General features: G+C 50.6%; 1 protein-coding gene across 1 annotated transcript in view; it reads right to left on the reverse strand.

The window, feature by feature from the left end:
• The window catches only part of ZC3H18 (zinc finger CCCH-type containing 18), a 43,197-nt gene that overhangs the window by 17,687 nt on the left and 8,771 nt on the right, over positions 1-16,739 (reverse strand). The window contains exons 3-9 of the mRNA XM_010843999.1: positions 12,501-12,585; positions 11,743-11,811; positions 4,641-4,789; positions 4,236-4,328; positions 3,432-3,589; positions 976-1,093; positions 4-38 (exon numbers count right to left, since the gene is read on the reverse strand). Of these exons, the coding sequence (XP_010842301.1) occupies positions 4-38; positions 976-1,093; positions 3,432-3,589; positions 4,236-4,328; positions 4,641-4,789; positions 11,743-11,811; positions 12,501-12,585 (707 nt within the window). The remainder of the gene's footprint in view (positions 1-3; positions 39-975; positions 1,094-3,431; positions 3,590-4,235; positions 4,329-4,640; positions 4,790-11,742; positions 11,812-12,500; positions 12,586-16,739) is intronic.

A 16,739-nucleotide genomic window follows, 5' to 3' on the forward strand; every position in this document is an offset into this window, starting at 1 on the left:
CGCTGTCTGTTCTCCCGCTCCCGTTCTCGCTCTCTTTCCTTCGTGGAAAAGCCAAACACACCCACACGCGGGATCAGACCCTCAGAAGGGGAGGCGTGGGCAGGACGCGAGAGCGGGTGGAGGAGACAGAACACCTGGGTGGGGGTCTCGTTTCTGCGCCAGAAATGGACTTGAGGCCACATGGGGGGCCCGCAAAGCAGGCTCTCCAGCATCAGCACCAGGTCTGTGGGCCTGGCAGGCCTCCTGGACCTCAGCTCCTGTCTCGAGAGGTAGACACCAAGGTTGTGCACAGGCAACCCAGCCTGGGGCTCAGGGGACCCAAGCAGGCCCCGCACCCTCTGAGGCTGCCCTGGCTGGGGGGAGGCACCTACAGCCCTGTGGCCCGGCCCCAGTGAGTGAGGAGTCTGCTCTAACCGCCGGGGGAAGGGGCACAGCAGGGCAAGCAGCCAGGTCCTCTTTTCGCACAGGCTCACCGTCTGATGGGGTCCCCAACCAGTCACTCCCCTTTGGCCCTAAAAACTCAGGACTGTCACTTAAGTTGTGGCACAGAAACCGCTAACCTGCTTCTAATGACCTCTTCCAAGCGGCAGCTTCGCGTCAGAGGCACAGGGTCAGGGTCTCAGAGGGTGAAGCACATATATTCATAAACCTACCACATCTAGGGAAGTGCCGACAGGAATGGCCACGACCCACCAAGGGTGGTCCTGAGCCTGAGAGAGGCACACCCCCTGCTGCTGGCATTGCTCACCCACCCCGAGGCTCCGGTGAAAACAGAGCCAGAGCACAGACCAGCTCAGGGAAGGAGCTGTTCCGTTCACCACAAGGTCCGTTCACGGAGCAGAATCCATTCTGCACAGATGGTCAACTGGGACTTGAAATCAGTACGCCACGCTCATGCAATTCAGCCCATATAAAGCCCTATAAATGAAAACGGGTGATTGAAAGGGTTCACCAGTGAAGTGCCAACCTACATACCCGGTAGTTATGGTACGGCTCGGCCTCTGTGTACTGCACCCGGAAGTTCTCATACTGCCCGCCACGCCAGAAGCGCTCTATCTCATAGTCGTAGTAAGGGTCTGCATAAGGCTCAAGTCTGAAAAAGAGCAGTAAAAGTCAAGCTTATCACTTAGGAACGTTAATGCAAATACATTACATAAAATAGGTGCCAGGATTTAGACACGTTAAAAAAAAAAAAGAGAAAGACTGCAAGGCTGAGTCAATATTAGAAACTGAATATACTAAACAAAAGCACAGACCTACAGAGAAATCAAAGGATAACACCTACAGATGGTGAAAACGATTGTGACAAAAACCCAACCCCTTCCCAATGAGAGGAGGAAATGACACTTTCTTAATGTGATAGATACTGATGTTTATACACTGAAGAATTAAAGCCAGCACCTTATTCACTGGAAACAGGGAGGTGTTCCCATTAAGATCCCAATGGGCAAGGAAGGCCAGTGCCTCTGAGACAACCCAGTGTGCTGGGGGCACCACCGCAACCAGACTCCAGGAGCCCCCAAGCCATCTCAATGTGCAAATTAAATGACACCATATGTGAAAGCCATGACATGATGGTGAAGCCAATTCAAGCGGCAAGAAGAGCCCAGTAAGGCACATAGATAATTCTAGACAATAGCCAGTGAGGAGGGTAGAGAAAACCCCATTTAACCAGCAAGGAAGGAGACATACTGAGGAACAAGGTAACAATACATTTAACCAGAAACACGCAGAACCTACTTGAGGAAAACTTCAGCACTCTCGACAGACACAAAAGCACAGGTGAATAAGATCACATCCCTCATCTTCACAAAGGAAAACTGACCATCACCAAGAAGTCAGTTAATTTACAAATCCCTTCATTAATTTATAAATTTAGGGCAATCTCAGTAAAAATGCTGACAAGGTTCTTCATGTGGGTAGACAACTGATCCTCAGGTTCACGTGGACACAAGACATGCAAGACCAGCCAAGAAACCCTGGGAAGGATAAGATACACCCTCTGTGTGATTTTCCTGGTGTCCAGGGGTTAGTACACCACGCTTCCCCTGCAGGGGGTAATGGGTTCAATCCCTAGTCGGGGAACTAAGATTCCTCATGCCACGTGGCACAGCCAAAAATTAGGGGGGAAAAAAAGACACCCTCTGAGACCTCACAACATCACAGATGGGCCAGGTCATGAAGAAACAGATCCAAGGAATAAAACAGGAGGTCTGGGCGCAGACCCTGGTGTGGGTGACAGAGGTGGACCTTCAGCCATGGGGACAGGATGCTCCTATGCCCTGGAAGAGGAGGGCCCTCCTCACACACCGACCCAGAGGACCTGCACGGGGCCTGGAGCCCAGGAGTGTGTGTGTGTGTGTGTGTGCGCACAAACACGTGCGTGTGTGAGAAGGGGATGGTCACCCAACAGCAGCTGGGCCCTCAAGCTTCTTTCAGGGATTCTTGGCTCCAGACTAACCGTTCCCGTTGGGTAAACTAGTAGGAGAAACAGAGGTGCCCAGAGCTCAGAGAGGCCCATGGCCCCCTCCAGCCTGCACTGCCTCCACAAAGCCTCTGGTGGCTACTTTCTAGGGCATCTCCCCCCACACTCCTGGGGCCCTGGTGGGGTGAACCCGGGGCTGTGCTGCTAGGTGACAGCCCTGTTCGCTCCCAATAGCCAGACAGCTTCCACACCCTCCAGCCTCAGGCCTAGACGGGCGGCTGTGGCAGTGACTGTGGAAACACAGAGCTGATCCCACAGCCTTTCTCTGTGCCCCTGACTGTTGTTTTAGCCGGAAACCAGGGCTGTGCTTTCCAGTAGGAAGGCCCCTCGCATGGTGTTGCTGTGAGACCAGGGGGCTACTGAAGCCGCCTGCTGGGGAGAGACCTGGCCCGCCCTGCCTGAAGCTGAGCAGGCTGAGTACGGAGTAGGTGCTGGGGCCCGGGTTGTGTGGGGGCACCACACAGCTCCTCAAGGGCTGACGGGGGTCTCAGCCACATGTGCTTCTGCAATCTATTTAAAAGGCCCATGATAAAATGTCTGGAAGCAACAGTGAAGAAACCTGCCACACTCCTGGGTTTTGGGACAAATTTTACAGCTTCTCCTGGTTCCTAGGGAGCCTGGGGGAAGGTGGGAGAGACCTGGGGCCCAGGGGCTTTAGGAACAGCTGTAAACCCCCTCAGAGTTCATAGGAACCCCAATGGATGTGAGCCCTCTACAGTCCCAAGGCCCTGGCATGGCACTCAAACATATCCTCTCAGAAGAAAAACAAGGAAAGTCAGCTGCAAACTGTCTGCAGCACCTCAAGAAGGCCATTCTCAGCCCAGGGGTGTGGACAGGACCCCAGGCCCTGGGAACCTCTGTGCTGCTGCTCCCCAGAGCCTGGGCCCCACCCAGCCGGGGACGCTGAGCTCTCAACGGGAGAAGCAGAGGCAGAACCACTCCTTACGCTGTGTCTCTGACATCTCTCGTGATCCGATAGTTCCAGTCTCGGAAAACTTCATTTTCTTTGTCAAACTCTCGCTCATCTTCACCAATGGTCACTGTAAACCTTTTCTCTTCAAAATCAGGCTCCTGTTCTTTTCGAATGGTTGCTTTTTTCAAAACCTACCATTGTAAAAAGAGAAGCCAACACTGTTACTGCTAAGGAAACACAGGGTGTCCTATCCTGACTGACCCCTGATGCCTGGGCTGGCATGCCAGAGGAGCATGACCAAGCGCCCAGTAGGGATCTGCTGAAGCTCTGTGCTGGGAGGCACACGGGACCCCACAAGGGCCCCATCCCTGGAGGCCCAGCACACCCTGCACTCAGCTCACCTATGTCTGACTTCCTGTTCCTAGTCCTGGCCTTGAACTGGGGGCTCCAGACATGCACTCAGTGAGGGGGCAAGGGAAGGTTCTCTAGGCAGGAGAGGCACCCAGAGTGGGGCGGAGCTCGGGGAGTGGGCGGGAACGGCTCTGCTTTAGCCGGTCATTTCCCTGAAGGGAAGGCCCAGAGCCAAGCGGGGTAAGCCTGGGCACCGGGAGCCAGGTGCCAGGTACCAGGTGTGGCTGAGGATGAGGGAGAAGGGGGAGGTGGGTGAACACTGTGCTTCCCCAGGAAAGATGGCTTCTCCAGATCCAGAGGCCACAGGGGAAGCGGCATGGCCCCGGCCTCTGGATGACCCAGCAGCCTCGGAGAGGCAGAAACGCTGGCTTTGTGCGAGGACCACCACTAGTGCTTTTCTTCGCAGGCTTTCCGCTGGTCTGTTACCTCCTTTGCGTGCCGGAGTCCTCGTTCCCAGGCACTCTCTGTGGGGGGTTCTGGAGGGGGTGGAGGCAAAATTTCATCTACTACAGGCCCGCCCTATAAGAAACAGTAAGCAAAAAGTTACAACAGGAAGCAAAACTTAGAAATGCGGGAGCAAAAATATCAAGTGAAACCCCAGCGGGTCCTGCCTGCTCTCCTCTCTCACCCTCCCTCCCTTGACTGGCTGCCCCAAGCCTATGGTGGCCTCTAGCTGGGGACAACCAGGGGGTTGGAAGGGAGCTCTGGCCTCCGTGGCAGCCTAGAAATGTCTTACACACAAGATGTATTCATGTCTTTGAGCTGGAACATCACAAACAGAGTTTAGATGTGATCTGCCAGCAAGGAATGGCGTTCATGGTGTTCACATACCCATGGGTTGGCAGGCATCAGGGGGTGCGGTCCGAGCGGTGGGGCCCCATTGGGGGGGAAGGGCTCGGCCTTGGTGATGAGGGAGTAGTTGCCCTTGTCGTTGACCCCAGGGTGTATGAACCTGCAGTTCATGCCCCAGGTGCAGTTCCCTGTGGAAACAAGAGGCAGGTCGGGGGGCCTGGCCCATGTGCACAGCTCAGCTCCCCCTGCTCCACTGGCGACCGGCACGACACCCAGGCAGCGGGCCGAGCATAGCCCTGTCCATCCCACGAGACCGTGCAGGCAGGCCTGGACAGTCTGGGCCGCCCTGCGAGCAGCACCTTAGGGCTCACACAGGACCCTGCCCCCACAGTCACCATGAGAGCAGCTCATCTCCCCTAAACAGAGACACCCAGAGCATCCCGGTAATCGGGGTGGCCCTGCCTCGGGTTTCACAGCTCAGGACATACACACCCGAAGGTGCACAGACAGGGTTGTGATTCTGACTCAAGAGAGCCCCATACTGAAACAGAAATCATCGAGAAGTATGAGAGCGATCAGAATTCTGCCAGTTTATGCCAGGGTGATCTTTACCAGCTCTGTACATCTGCATTTCTCCTAACAAGCCACTGCAGGCTATTTCTGGTACTTAAAAAAATGGGTTAGAGAGAGAACACATAGACAACTATAATAAATGCGGTGTTTATACTTTACAACAAAGAACTAAAAGGGTTGACTTTTAGCATTATTCAGCAACAGAACACTAAGATTCAGGAAAACCACTTAACTTTTCAGGACAGAGAAGACTACATTTTAAATTTAATTAGTGAGTGAATGGTTTTTTTTAATTTAATTTTTTGAATAGGTAATATGACAGGCTTAAAAAATAAATATGGCATATAATATCTAAGTGGTTTTAGAAAACATTTTCATTGGTTAGCACGTAGTTAAACTGTAAGCCATCTTTTAATATATATTCACTCCTAAACAAAATATTTCATTTGAATATTTCTGTCAAAAAAGTTTTTCCTTATATCATGTAAATTTAAGAGAAATAATCATTTGATATTTAAGGAAACACTAAATTTTACCTTTTAAACATTATGAGCATTTCAATTTGTATTAAAACCAACATAACATATGGCTCCAAATTAAATAAGGAATAAAGTATGCTTAAAAAAAATTGCTTCTCTGGGAATGCAAAAATAACCAACTAAGTTTATAATTTCTAAAAGTGTTTGAGAGATCACATGCAAGACAGAGACTGGGAAACACTACAGGGGCTTCAAAACCCCAGAGACTCAGACAGTTTTAAATAAAAAAGAATATGCAGTCATACATCTAAATAAAGAATTCCAAAATATCCACTTATTCATCGCCTAACTCTCATAAACTCCCATCACAGTTCACACTGCTCATGCAGTTAAAAAGTAACAAAAAAATTGCAAGCACATAAAAATATTAACAAAATAAACCACAGCATTTCTATAATATTTAAAATCTAAAATAATCTAATATATGGGTGGGGGTAAATGAGTATGTCATTCTTTGTTCTTTTTGTATTTGAATTTTCAAAACAAAACAAAAACATCACCCCTGACCTACTAACAAAAAAGCTCTTTGGTTCCTCAGGTTTTAAGGGCAGGGAGGAGGAGCCGGTGAATGAGCAGAGAGAGGAGTTGAGACTGCCTGTGTCTGGGCCCAGGGCCTCCAAAGAGACGGAGGAGGCTGCTCCAGGAAGTGTGGGCGGTCTACATACATGCAAGGGCAGGCGTCCCGCGCCTGCAGGCAGGAAGAGTGGCAAGAACAGTGCAATCCCACCAGCCTTTTGAAAAGTGAATTTTCAATTATGCAGAAAGAAGTCTATAAGGATACACCCCAACTGTATCAGGATAACTGTTTTGACTCTCTGTCAGCACACATTACTTTCATAATTTAAGAAAGCAATTTGTTTGGGAAAAAAATTCTCCAGGAAATGGAAGCAAAAATAGATTTACAGGTTTAAAAACTCTCTTCTGCTTCTAAATGAAATTTTACTACCAGAAAATTTATGTGGATTGTGAATGTATGATGAAACAGGATTACAGTTCGGTAAGGGATCTGCACAGACAGGGACAGGAGCCCAAAGGGAACAAGCAGAGGACTTGGCTACAATCCAAGTGGTGCCGCCAAAGGTAAAAAAAAAAAGGACACAGTGTAGTGGTGGGTGGGAGGGTCACAGGAATACATGTCAACAAAGGTGCCTGTCAGACACACACACACACACACACACACACACACACACACACAGAGCCTGCCTCAGTCTTAGCAGACACCAAAGACCCAAACACAGATGACAGAAAGCACGCCCCACACAGCAGACCCAGGAGCCCCTGTCGGTCAGAAACACCACCAGACCTTAAAAGTTCTGACTGCTAGTCTGACCAGAGGGCAGTGAGGTGCCTCTGCGGGCATTTCTAACCAGCATGGCACCACACCTGTGGTGCCTCCCACAACAGCGGAGATGATTTTACACTCTCCCTCTGGCTTCCACACAAAATGCTTTCTTCACACTAGAATTTTAAACAAAGACTTTCTTGTTTATAAACAAGACTTATTTAGATATTCCTCGGTCCCATTTCCTGTTAATTTGAACAACTCAGAATAACTAATAAAAATAGGGATTGTCAAAATAAGTTTAAAGTGCTTCATGGTTTTTTAAAAAAATACTTCTTGAAAACAGAATATATAAAAATCTAATAAGGAAAAACCCAAGTTCTACAAATGTTTCCTCTAAAAGGCATAAAACTCAGTGAACACAAACTTAATGTAAGAACCCAGAAGTCAGTGCGCCCCTCTTCACAGAACTGTGACAAAGACAGACAACCAGGTCATCTGTGCTGAGCTGCTTCGACTTCTTCAGGAATAGTCATTATTCATTATGGTAGTTGAAAGAATAAAAATAGTTTCTGGGCTGCTTCTTTATAAATGACAGACTTGAAAACAGTGGTTTGTGTAACTTTTCGGTCTCAGGATCCCTAAGAGTCTCCATAATGATTTTATTTATTGATATTAAAACTGAGAAAATTTGAAGACATAAAATATAACCTATGTAATTTACGTTAACAATATTTGTTAACATAAAGGTTTTATCAACATATTTTGAGGAAACTTAGCCTGTTCTGGGGGTGGCTCAGGGGAAGAGTTGCAGCCGCTGGGAGACCCTGAGGCCTCTCCAGACTCTGCATGCCCTCCGAGGCTTTGGCCAGGAACTCCCCCACCCCTGCCACTGAACTTCTCTGACTCCTGGGGGGCTCCATCTTGAACTGTGAATGGCTTTCTACGCAGGTATGACTTTGTGACATCACACAACAGTTGCTTGGAAAAGTCATCAAATCCTGCAAAGCTGTCAAGTTTCCTAACGCTGATTTTTCACTTGAGAGCCTGACCTTATCAGCAGCCACTGTCCTGGCCTTCTGAGTGTCCTGGAGGCAACAGGACTGGGCTCATGGCCACACCTGGCAAGCCCTCCCTGGAGGCACCCCTCAAGCTTCAGGGGCAGCGAAGGAGCTCTGTGAGCGCTTGCAGTTTTGTTAGAAAAGCAAAAAGACACACACTGAGGGGTTGTGGTGGCGCGAATTTAAACTAATAAGAACCATTCAACTGGACACTTAAAGTAGATGGATTTTATGGCACGGCAATTATACCTCAATAAAGTTATTTACGAAAAGACCTAACCTCAAACTAATCACGGACGCTGTTTCACAGCATGTGCAGCACATGGCCCCTACCGAGTGGTGCACTCAGTCTCACTGAGGCTCTGACTTCAGGGGCCCCTAGGTCGCAAGAACATACCTGGAGACCTCCTGCCTTAAACACCAGAGGATACAGGGGTTAAAAAATGGGCAGTAAGCACTTCTCCAAAGAAGATTCACAAACGGCCAAAAAGCACTTGAAGAGATGCTCCACATCACTTATCAGAGAGAAATGCAAATCAGAACCCAGGGGAGACACCTCACCACACCCATGATGACACTCACTATTGCAAAACCAGAAAATGGGCGTCAACAAGGAGAGAGCTTAAACCCCAGGCGACGTGGTGGGATGTGAAACAGTATAGCCACGTGGACAACAGTAGGGCAGTTTCTAAAACTTTCAAGACCTAACTACCACACGACCAGGCCATCCCACTTCTGGGGGTATACTCAAAAGACTGGAGAGGAAGGTGTCAAAAAGACGTCTGCACACCCATGTTCCAGCAGCATTATCACAACAGGTCCAACAAGGAAGCAACCGAGGTGCCCACTGACGGGCGCTGGGCTAGCACAACGTGATCCACCCCCACCATGGACTGTTACTCCATCTTGACGCTGCTACAGCGCGGTGAACCCTGAGGACACTGTGCTGAGTGAAATGGGCCCATCACAAAAGGACGAGACTGTACTTCTGTTAGGCACACGGGGTACTCAACTTCACGGGGACAAGGTGGGCAGAGGCCGAGGGCCGGGAGCTTGTGTCTAGTGCAGACAGTTGCAGGTTCCCATAATGAAAGGAGCTCTGGAGGCCCATGGTGGTGATGGCCACAATGAAGGCCAATGAAATGGACACTTAAAAACAGGTAAGATGGTAAATTTTATGTTGCGTTTTTTACCACAATTTTATCAAGAGGAAGAAAGTGGGGGTGGGGGTGGGGGTGGGAGCAGGAAGAAGCAGACACAGGAGGCCTGGTCTGCAGAACAGGCTGGGTGCTACTGACAGCCAAGTAATCAGAGACCCAGGAGAAGGACAATTGACAGAAAACGCTATTTATGCCTTTGTGGACATAACTTCATGTTTTCATGACTCAATCTAAGTAGGTAAGAGGTGAAAATATACCATAAACAAAGTACGGGTACTTTAAAATGTTTCAACTTGTATTCCTAAGTACACTGTTGTTCTCACTGGTTACAAATATCAATGTGTCCATTTGGGCAACTTCTGCTTCTGCTAAGTCGTTTCAGTCATGTCCGACTCCGTGCGACCCCATAGACGGCAGCCCACCAGGCTCCCCCGTCCCTGGGATTTTCCAGGCAAGAACACTGGAGCGGGTTGCCATTTCCTTCTCCAATGCATGAAAGTGAAAAGTGAAAGTGAAGTCGCTCAGTCGTGTCCGACTCTTAGCGACCCCGTGGACTGCAGCCCACCAGGCTCCTCTGTCCATGGGATTTTCCAGGCAAGAGTACTGGAGTGGGGTGCCATTGGGCAACTTAACAATCTGCAGATCACAACCTGTAATAGAAATATACCTAACAAACATTGTTTAAGTATTTTCAAATTAAGATATAATTCGCATACTATAAAATACCTCTATTTTAAGGGCACCATTCAGTGGGTTTTAGTATGTTCACAAAGTTCACAAAGTTGTGCAACCATTGCTACTACATAATTCTAGGACATTCCACCTCCCAAAGTGAAACCCTGTACTCAGTGGCTGCCCCTCTCGCTCTGGCCTGGACAGTAACCAGCCCATTTTCTGTCTCTATGGATCTGTCCACCCTGGACAGTTCCCATAAGTGGAATCATACAATATGGGCTGTTAGTGACCAGCAGTGTCCTCGGGTGCAACCATACTGCTTTTATTATTCCCTGGTATGGAAGGACCACATCCTGTTTATCCCTTCACGAGCTGATGGGCATTGGAGCTGTTTCTACTTTCTGCCTGTTGTGACTATGCTGCTATGAACATTTGTGTACAAGTCTCCGTGTGGCTCAGGACACACCTAGGAGGGGAGCGGCTGGCTCAGACGCAGCCCTCTCCATCACACACTCTGAGCAAGCTGTGCCCAGGGTATAAGGTTCTGTTTCTCCACATCCTCACCAGACACAGCAAACTTTATTTTACAGTGACTCTTGCTATTGGAGAGAACCGAAACGCATTCATCTCAACTTATAATCTTTTAAACTGCATACAAGCAAAAACGTTTACACTCACAATTTCTCCTAAGGAAAGGCAAGAGATATGTCTCAAAACATCCAAAGAAGTATCTATCACATTATTCTATAGAATGTATAGAATATTTGGGGAAGGGTCACTATAAATTAAAAAGTATATTTCTGCAACAAGTTACTGAATGTGGCCAATTAAACTGCAAAAAACACTGCTTACCAGTAGCTTCTGACTTCTCTACCAAGAAAGGCCTGACACTTTGTGTGGGAGGTGTCACTCCCTGAAACCCCACCCGGGCACTCAGTGGGATCTGAGGCCCCTCCCCTGCTGTGCTATGACCCACCCCCGCCCGCAGACGTCCTTGGAGAGGGCACCCCCTCCAGCACACTGCGATACTCCTCTGGGTACGGCCACCAGCTTCGCTTTGTAGTGTGTGTGCTTCTGGAGCTAAATTCTGGCAAGTCCTTCAGCAGTGAGACACCAAGCACCTGACCAGAGCTTCTGTGCCCTCAAAGGTGGATGCTGCAGCCTCCTGCTCTGCTGCCACGGGGCCTCTGGCAGGTCCTGGCCGTGGCCAGACTTCTAACCACAAGGTCTGTGCACAGTGCTATCTGGAAATGATCGCAGCACATGTGTGTGCATGCGTGTGTGTTAGGCTCCACGGGCTCCATTGATTTACTCCAGAAATTCCAGAGACAGACTGAACTCTTTATGGCAAGAAAGTCTTTGGCTTAAGTTTACGTTTTCTGAAATACTGACACTTCAAATACCACAGGCTTTGAGAAGCTGTAAGCATTTACTTTCTAAAAGGTGCTGCACATTCATCTGCATCCTTAGGGTGGCTGTGCTCCCATCCAGGGAATGGCGCACGTGGCTGCACAGAGGGGCCACCCCACAGCAGCAACGAGCAGCACAGAAACAGCACAGCCAAGAGGACGCGCTGACCAGGGCCCCGAGCGCTCCCAGGCGCTTGCATCCTTGGTCACCTTGGTATGAGGGAAGGGCTCGTTAGAGGCCACCGCAGGACGGGGCTCCACCGCCGCCCCCCACCCCGCCCCGCCCCCCGTGCAGGTGCACGCGGCCCCTGGGAGCCTGCCCTCGGAGCCTCCCCCTACCCCTGGCGTCATGGCAGGATTCTGGATCCAGAAGAAAGGAGTCTGGCCTCCGGAGCAGGGGGACTGTGCGGTACTAGAGAGATGAATATCATATATTTTGTACCTTTAACCTGGCCTCTGAATGGTATGGAATTTGATATTGGTGGAGGAGTGGACAATGGTGTCACAACATCTGGAAAAGAAGTACAGGAAGCTCTCGTGAACGTTAGGCTGCACAGGTAGGCTGGGTCAGTGCGCGAGGTGTCTAGGGTCACAGCAAGCCTGGGCAGAAGACCTTCCTCCGGTGCAAGGGGCCGCTCCATCACAGACATGCCGGACGGCGCTGTGCCGGAGCAGCCCCGACACACGCATCCTGGGCTTGAGAGCCCCTTGTCACACCTTCTCTGTCACAGCCACTCAACTCACTCCGTCCGCTTTGCAGGAGCGAGGGGCCTTGCTGCCTTCAGAGGCCGACCCTTCTACAGGCTCCATTCCAGCCTCTGACACCTGGTAACAAGCGGGAACTCTCCTTGCAGAATTGGGAAATGTCACAGCTGGCGGCTGGGGCACGTGGCCTTAGAAAAAGGACCACTCAGACGAGGAGTGATGCTGTCTACAGTGGAGACACGGGTCTGTGCTGGGCGGATGGGCTGGAGCCCAGGGCGAAACAAGCAGGCTGGCTGCCCTCCGAGCAAGGCACAAGAGTGACCAGGAAAGGCCCACGGCTGAGAGCAAGGCTCTGCCACTGCTACCACCAGAGACGGTCACCGCGGCCCCGAGAACAGCCCTGCCCAGGCTCAGGGCTGAACCACCACCTCTGTCCCGGGAATGGCCGAGGTCACACCAATGGGCCACACAGAGGCCCCTCACGCAGACAATTACCTTTCATGAAGAATCGGCAGGTGGGACGAGGCCTCACCTTCCTGTCACTGGGGTCCTTCACCTCACCCTCCTCCAGATCATCGTCCTGAAACAGAGACAGTGTCATCAAGACAAAGAAAGTGTCATCTTGACAAACAAGACAGACTCATCTGAATGAGGTGACGAGGCGGGAGGGACACCCACCAATGCACACGGCACTCCCTAAACCAGAAAGGGTATGGCCACGCGACTTACGTGGCCACGTTCATACACACTTCCAAACCTGAGACTCCTCCTCATCGGGCGATGGGGATGATCAAAGCTCACCCACAGACTGCCACGTCACAGCGAACACCAAGAAACAACGTTCTGTGATGTATGTGACGTACGACACAGGCCAGGCTGTCATCACAGTTCTCTTAATTAGCAATTCTGGGCAGGAAATGGCCACACTTCAGGTTTTTAATATTTTTTACACTTAAAATTTATAGGACAAAATATTTTGTGTCATTTAAACTAGGCACTTTCTCTAATTTACAAGTCTAGGGCTGAGGAGGAGGTAATTTAGGCGACTCAGGTCAGCAAGCAGATCCGCTTCAGCTTAGACCTGGGCCTTCTCTTTCTGTTCTGGCCCAGAGTTCCTAACCTTGGTTTTACAATGCAGGAGGGTTTCAAGACCACAGTCGGGGTGGGTCTCTCCTCCAGGAATTTCAGAGAGCAACTTGGACCACTGCTCTGCACTCTCCCCAGCCCCCAACCTGTGCCCCTGAGCTGAAACCCCAGCCCAGGATGGCCCCTAACCCGAACAGGGATCCAGCGCCCTGTTGATGTAGTTAAGATGCTAAGTCCAGGATAGAGCCCCTCCTGGTCCACAGGCCCCAGACCATTCCAGAGCGCCCTCGTGTGGTCAACACAAGGGAACCACAAGCAGGGCAGAGGCCTGGGAGACCCTCCTCTCATCTGGAGCACTGCCCTCGTCCAAATGACTGCCAGTCCCACTCAGCTTAGGGACTGCTTCTGGATGGGCACCCACACCCGTGACCCCTCCGCACACTCCCCACAGCTCTGTGACCGCGGTGAGTCCGGCCTGACCATGTGTTCGCCTCTCCTCCCCGGCGGGTAACACACAGCCTGAGTCAGAGGCCCCACAGCCCCCAACCCCGGACACAGCCCCAGCTGCCGCGGCTGCTGATCAGATGGCGCCATTCGCTTTTCTTTGCTGTTGCTCCAAGCGCAGCATCGGACTCACCATAAACACTTTTCATTGAGTGAAGAAACACTGGAGACAAACCCTGGACTTAAGGTGACTTATTCCAAAGCTTAAATATTTGTGTAATTTCTGCCTTAAAAACACCAAGTTATTAAGAAGTATTTTGTAAAAAAAAAAAAGAACAGATGTCTGAGAGCTCTCTCTCTTAAGAGAACCAGCAGAATGATTTCTTTTAGAGAAAGTAACAAGTTTTTTTAAAGGTCCTGAGAATTTATTCACCTAATAACTGAAAGTTTGTACCCTGTGATCAACATCACCCCCTGGTCCCCCCACCCCCGTCTCCCAGCCCTGTCCTCCTTCCTGCTTTCCTCAGGCATGGGTCCTACACTACCACCTCATGTGCTGTCACGGGTCATACAGATGCTCACATCGGAGCTGAGAGCGGATTCTGTTTGTTCTCATCAGAAAAACAAAACTCTTTTGAGAGGTCAGAACTCATTCAACTCTTCTGTTTTGTTTGGAAATCAATGCACAGGAATTGAAATGATGAGCACAGAGCAACTGCTTTTAAAAAACCAAGATTCACAGCCTGTGCACTCGATCAGGTTAGAGATCTGTTTCTGCAGAGATGTTACTCTCAATATTCACAAGAGCAATCAGGAGCCAGCTGCCCAGCTCAGCCACTTCTCAGACGCCAGACGAAAGCATCAATAAATCACCCAGCAGGAGAATATTCTCAATCATCAACTAACCATTCATTTAGCACAATGGCCTTTCGAGTGACGAACACAAGGAGTTCTGAGATCTTATAAAGGGTTTCAAGCTAATACAACTCAAGAAGGATGTCTCTAAAGCCAGCCCCCCAGTGCTCCCAGCACCAGGTCAGGGCTGTAACTGGCAGGAATTCCAGTGGGTAGCCCCTGATCCCATGACCTAGAGCAGAGCCAGCAGAGAGCAGGTGTCCCAAGAAGCAAACTGGTGGGTCTATAAACAGCTAAAAGGGCACCAACAACTAACTTAGGGAGCTTGCGCCAGGCCCCTCTACAGTTTACAAATCTGGGGAGAACAAGGTAACTCCTTTGGTTGAGTATGCATGGGGCACAGGGCATGAGGTGGCGTGGGTTCTCCTCCTGCTACCATGACCGTGGACTTGGCCCCCCAGCCCCAGCCCTGCCCTCCTCCCCACCCTTCCAGCATCCAGAGCTCCCACCCAGGCCTTAGGGGACACACGTGGTGGGTGATCAGCATCGTGACAAGAAAATCCCCTCAGAGGCAACACGTCAAATGTGAGCAAGGGGAGCACAGGTGACTTCTACCTTCTCCTTTGTGTGGGTTATTTTCCTTAAAACAAAACAAAACCACAAAGCCGGGGTATGACCTCAACAACAAAAAGAACTCATTTCCAACCCAGCACCTCCCTGGCCACAGCAGATAAGGAAGCAGATGCAGGCACGTGCCCCAGGGCACAGGCCCAGGGGCCGCCGGGCCAACCAGGGGCTCCTTGAGCCCACAGTTCTGCACCTGTATAGTGAGGTAGCAGTTCAGGTCTATAATCCTGCATGCACACCCTTCGGGGCCAGAGATGATGTTCTGGTCTCCAATTGGTGATGGGATGTGGAGCAGCACCTGTGAGGGGACCCAGGACCTGTGCACGAAGCAATAAACACAAACCACAAACAGGTTCCAGCATGTTGGGTGCTGGCTGGAGCGTAGCCTTCCTACCCCAGAGCTTCTGGGCTGCTGGGCTAAGCAAGCACAGTGGTCCAGCCCCTACTAGCCAAGCAGAGGGAGGCGGCAGGCCTGACTGAATCCCTTGGGGCCAGGCCTCCGCGGCTGCTTCTCCGCCTCCCACCAGAGGGCAGTGCTGCGAATGCCCCAGATTCCTAAGCCCCTAAATCCTTTGGTAGAACATACTATATGTCCAGATGTGAAAGGAGCAGGCAGAAGTGAACATGAGAAAAGACAAAGCCCATATGCAAAGAAAAGGCTTCCAAGGTGTGTTCATCCCTGGCTGGGCCAAGAGCCATCACTTCTGCCTGAGGATCTGTGTGGACAGTCCACTCGGGGTGCGGGCCCTGTCCCGCCGTCTCTGAGCAGCCACCCTACCAGTGCAACAGTCACTGACCAGAGCAGGAAGGGAACAGAATACTCCGCCCCTTCCCAAGTGGATGGCATGCTCCAGGTGCCAAAGTTTTGTTAACCAGATGACATGCGAGACATAAAAACAGAATCAAGTCACAAAGCAGAGGAGACGATGGAAGGGCCAAAGATGGAAGGCCTGGAGTCTGCAAAGGCTCCTTTGAGGGAGGAGGCTCCGTGCAGGACCACACAAGGCACACACGGCCCCTCGCGCCATCCAGCTGTCTGAGCTGCCAGCACAGGTGAGACCGCTGACTAAGTCAAGTTCACCCATGCTTCAGCTGTCCCTTGGCGGGGACCCTCGGCCCCCTCCACAAATAAGCTAGATGCTATAAATAGCTGGCCCACAATCCTGTTTGCAAAATCCCCTCCCACTGCAGCAGGGAAGTGGCACTTCCAGAAGGACACTGGTATCTGAAGGTAGCTCACCAAAGCACGTACAAGTCACTCAAGGCCTGACTTATAAACCACGTGGTTCAAACAAAAGAATGTCAAAGGTTCATTGTACAAACTGATGTCACTACCAAGGAAACCACCAAGAAAGTGGAAAAGCTGGGGAGAGGGAGCCTACTCCCGCCAAACCAACTGACCTGTCCCAGTGACCCAAAGCCTACAAAGCAAAAAAGCAGGTCAGTGTACCCCAACAGAGAAAAGTACTTCTCAGTTAAAAGAAGGGTAAATCACTTGTGTTCTCGGAGGTGAGGGTGCTAAAGAGCAACAGGAACACACACAGTGATGACCCAGTCAGTTCAGACTATGGAATCACAGCAAAGGCACCAAGCCTGACACAACAGTCAGGGGCAGAGCCTATAGAAAGGGCGTAACATCTAAGCAAGTGATCAAAGAATGGGGAGGAGCCTGGAATGCAGGCAGCTGGGCAAGAGGGAACCAGAGGGGCTCCAAGGAAGGCA

This window comes from Bison bison, unplaced genomic scaffold (assembly GCF_000754665.1).
Source record: "Bison bison bison isolate TAMUID 2011002044 unplaced genomic scaffold, Bison_UMD1.0 scf7180017864192, whole genome shotgun sequence".
In the NCBI taxonomy this organism is placed as follows: Eukaryota; Metazoa; Chordata; class Mammalia; order Artiodactyla; family Bovidae; genus Bison; species Bison bison.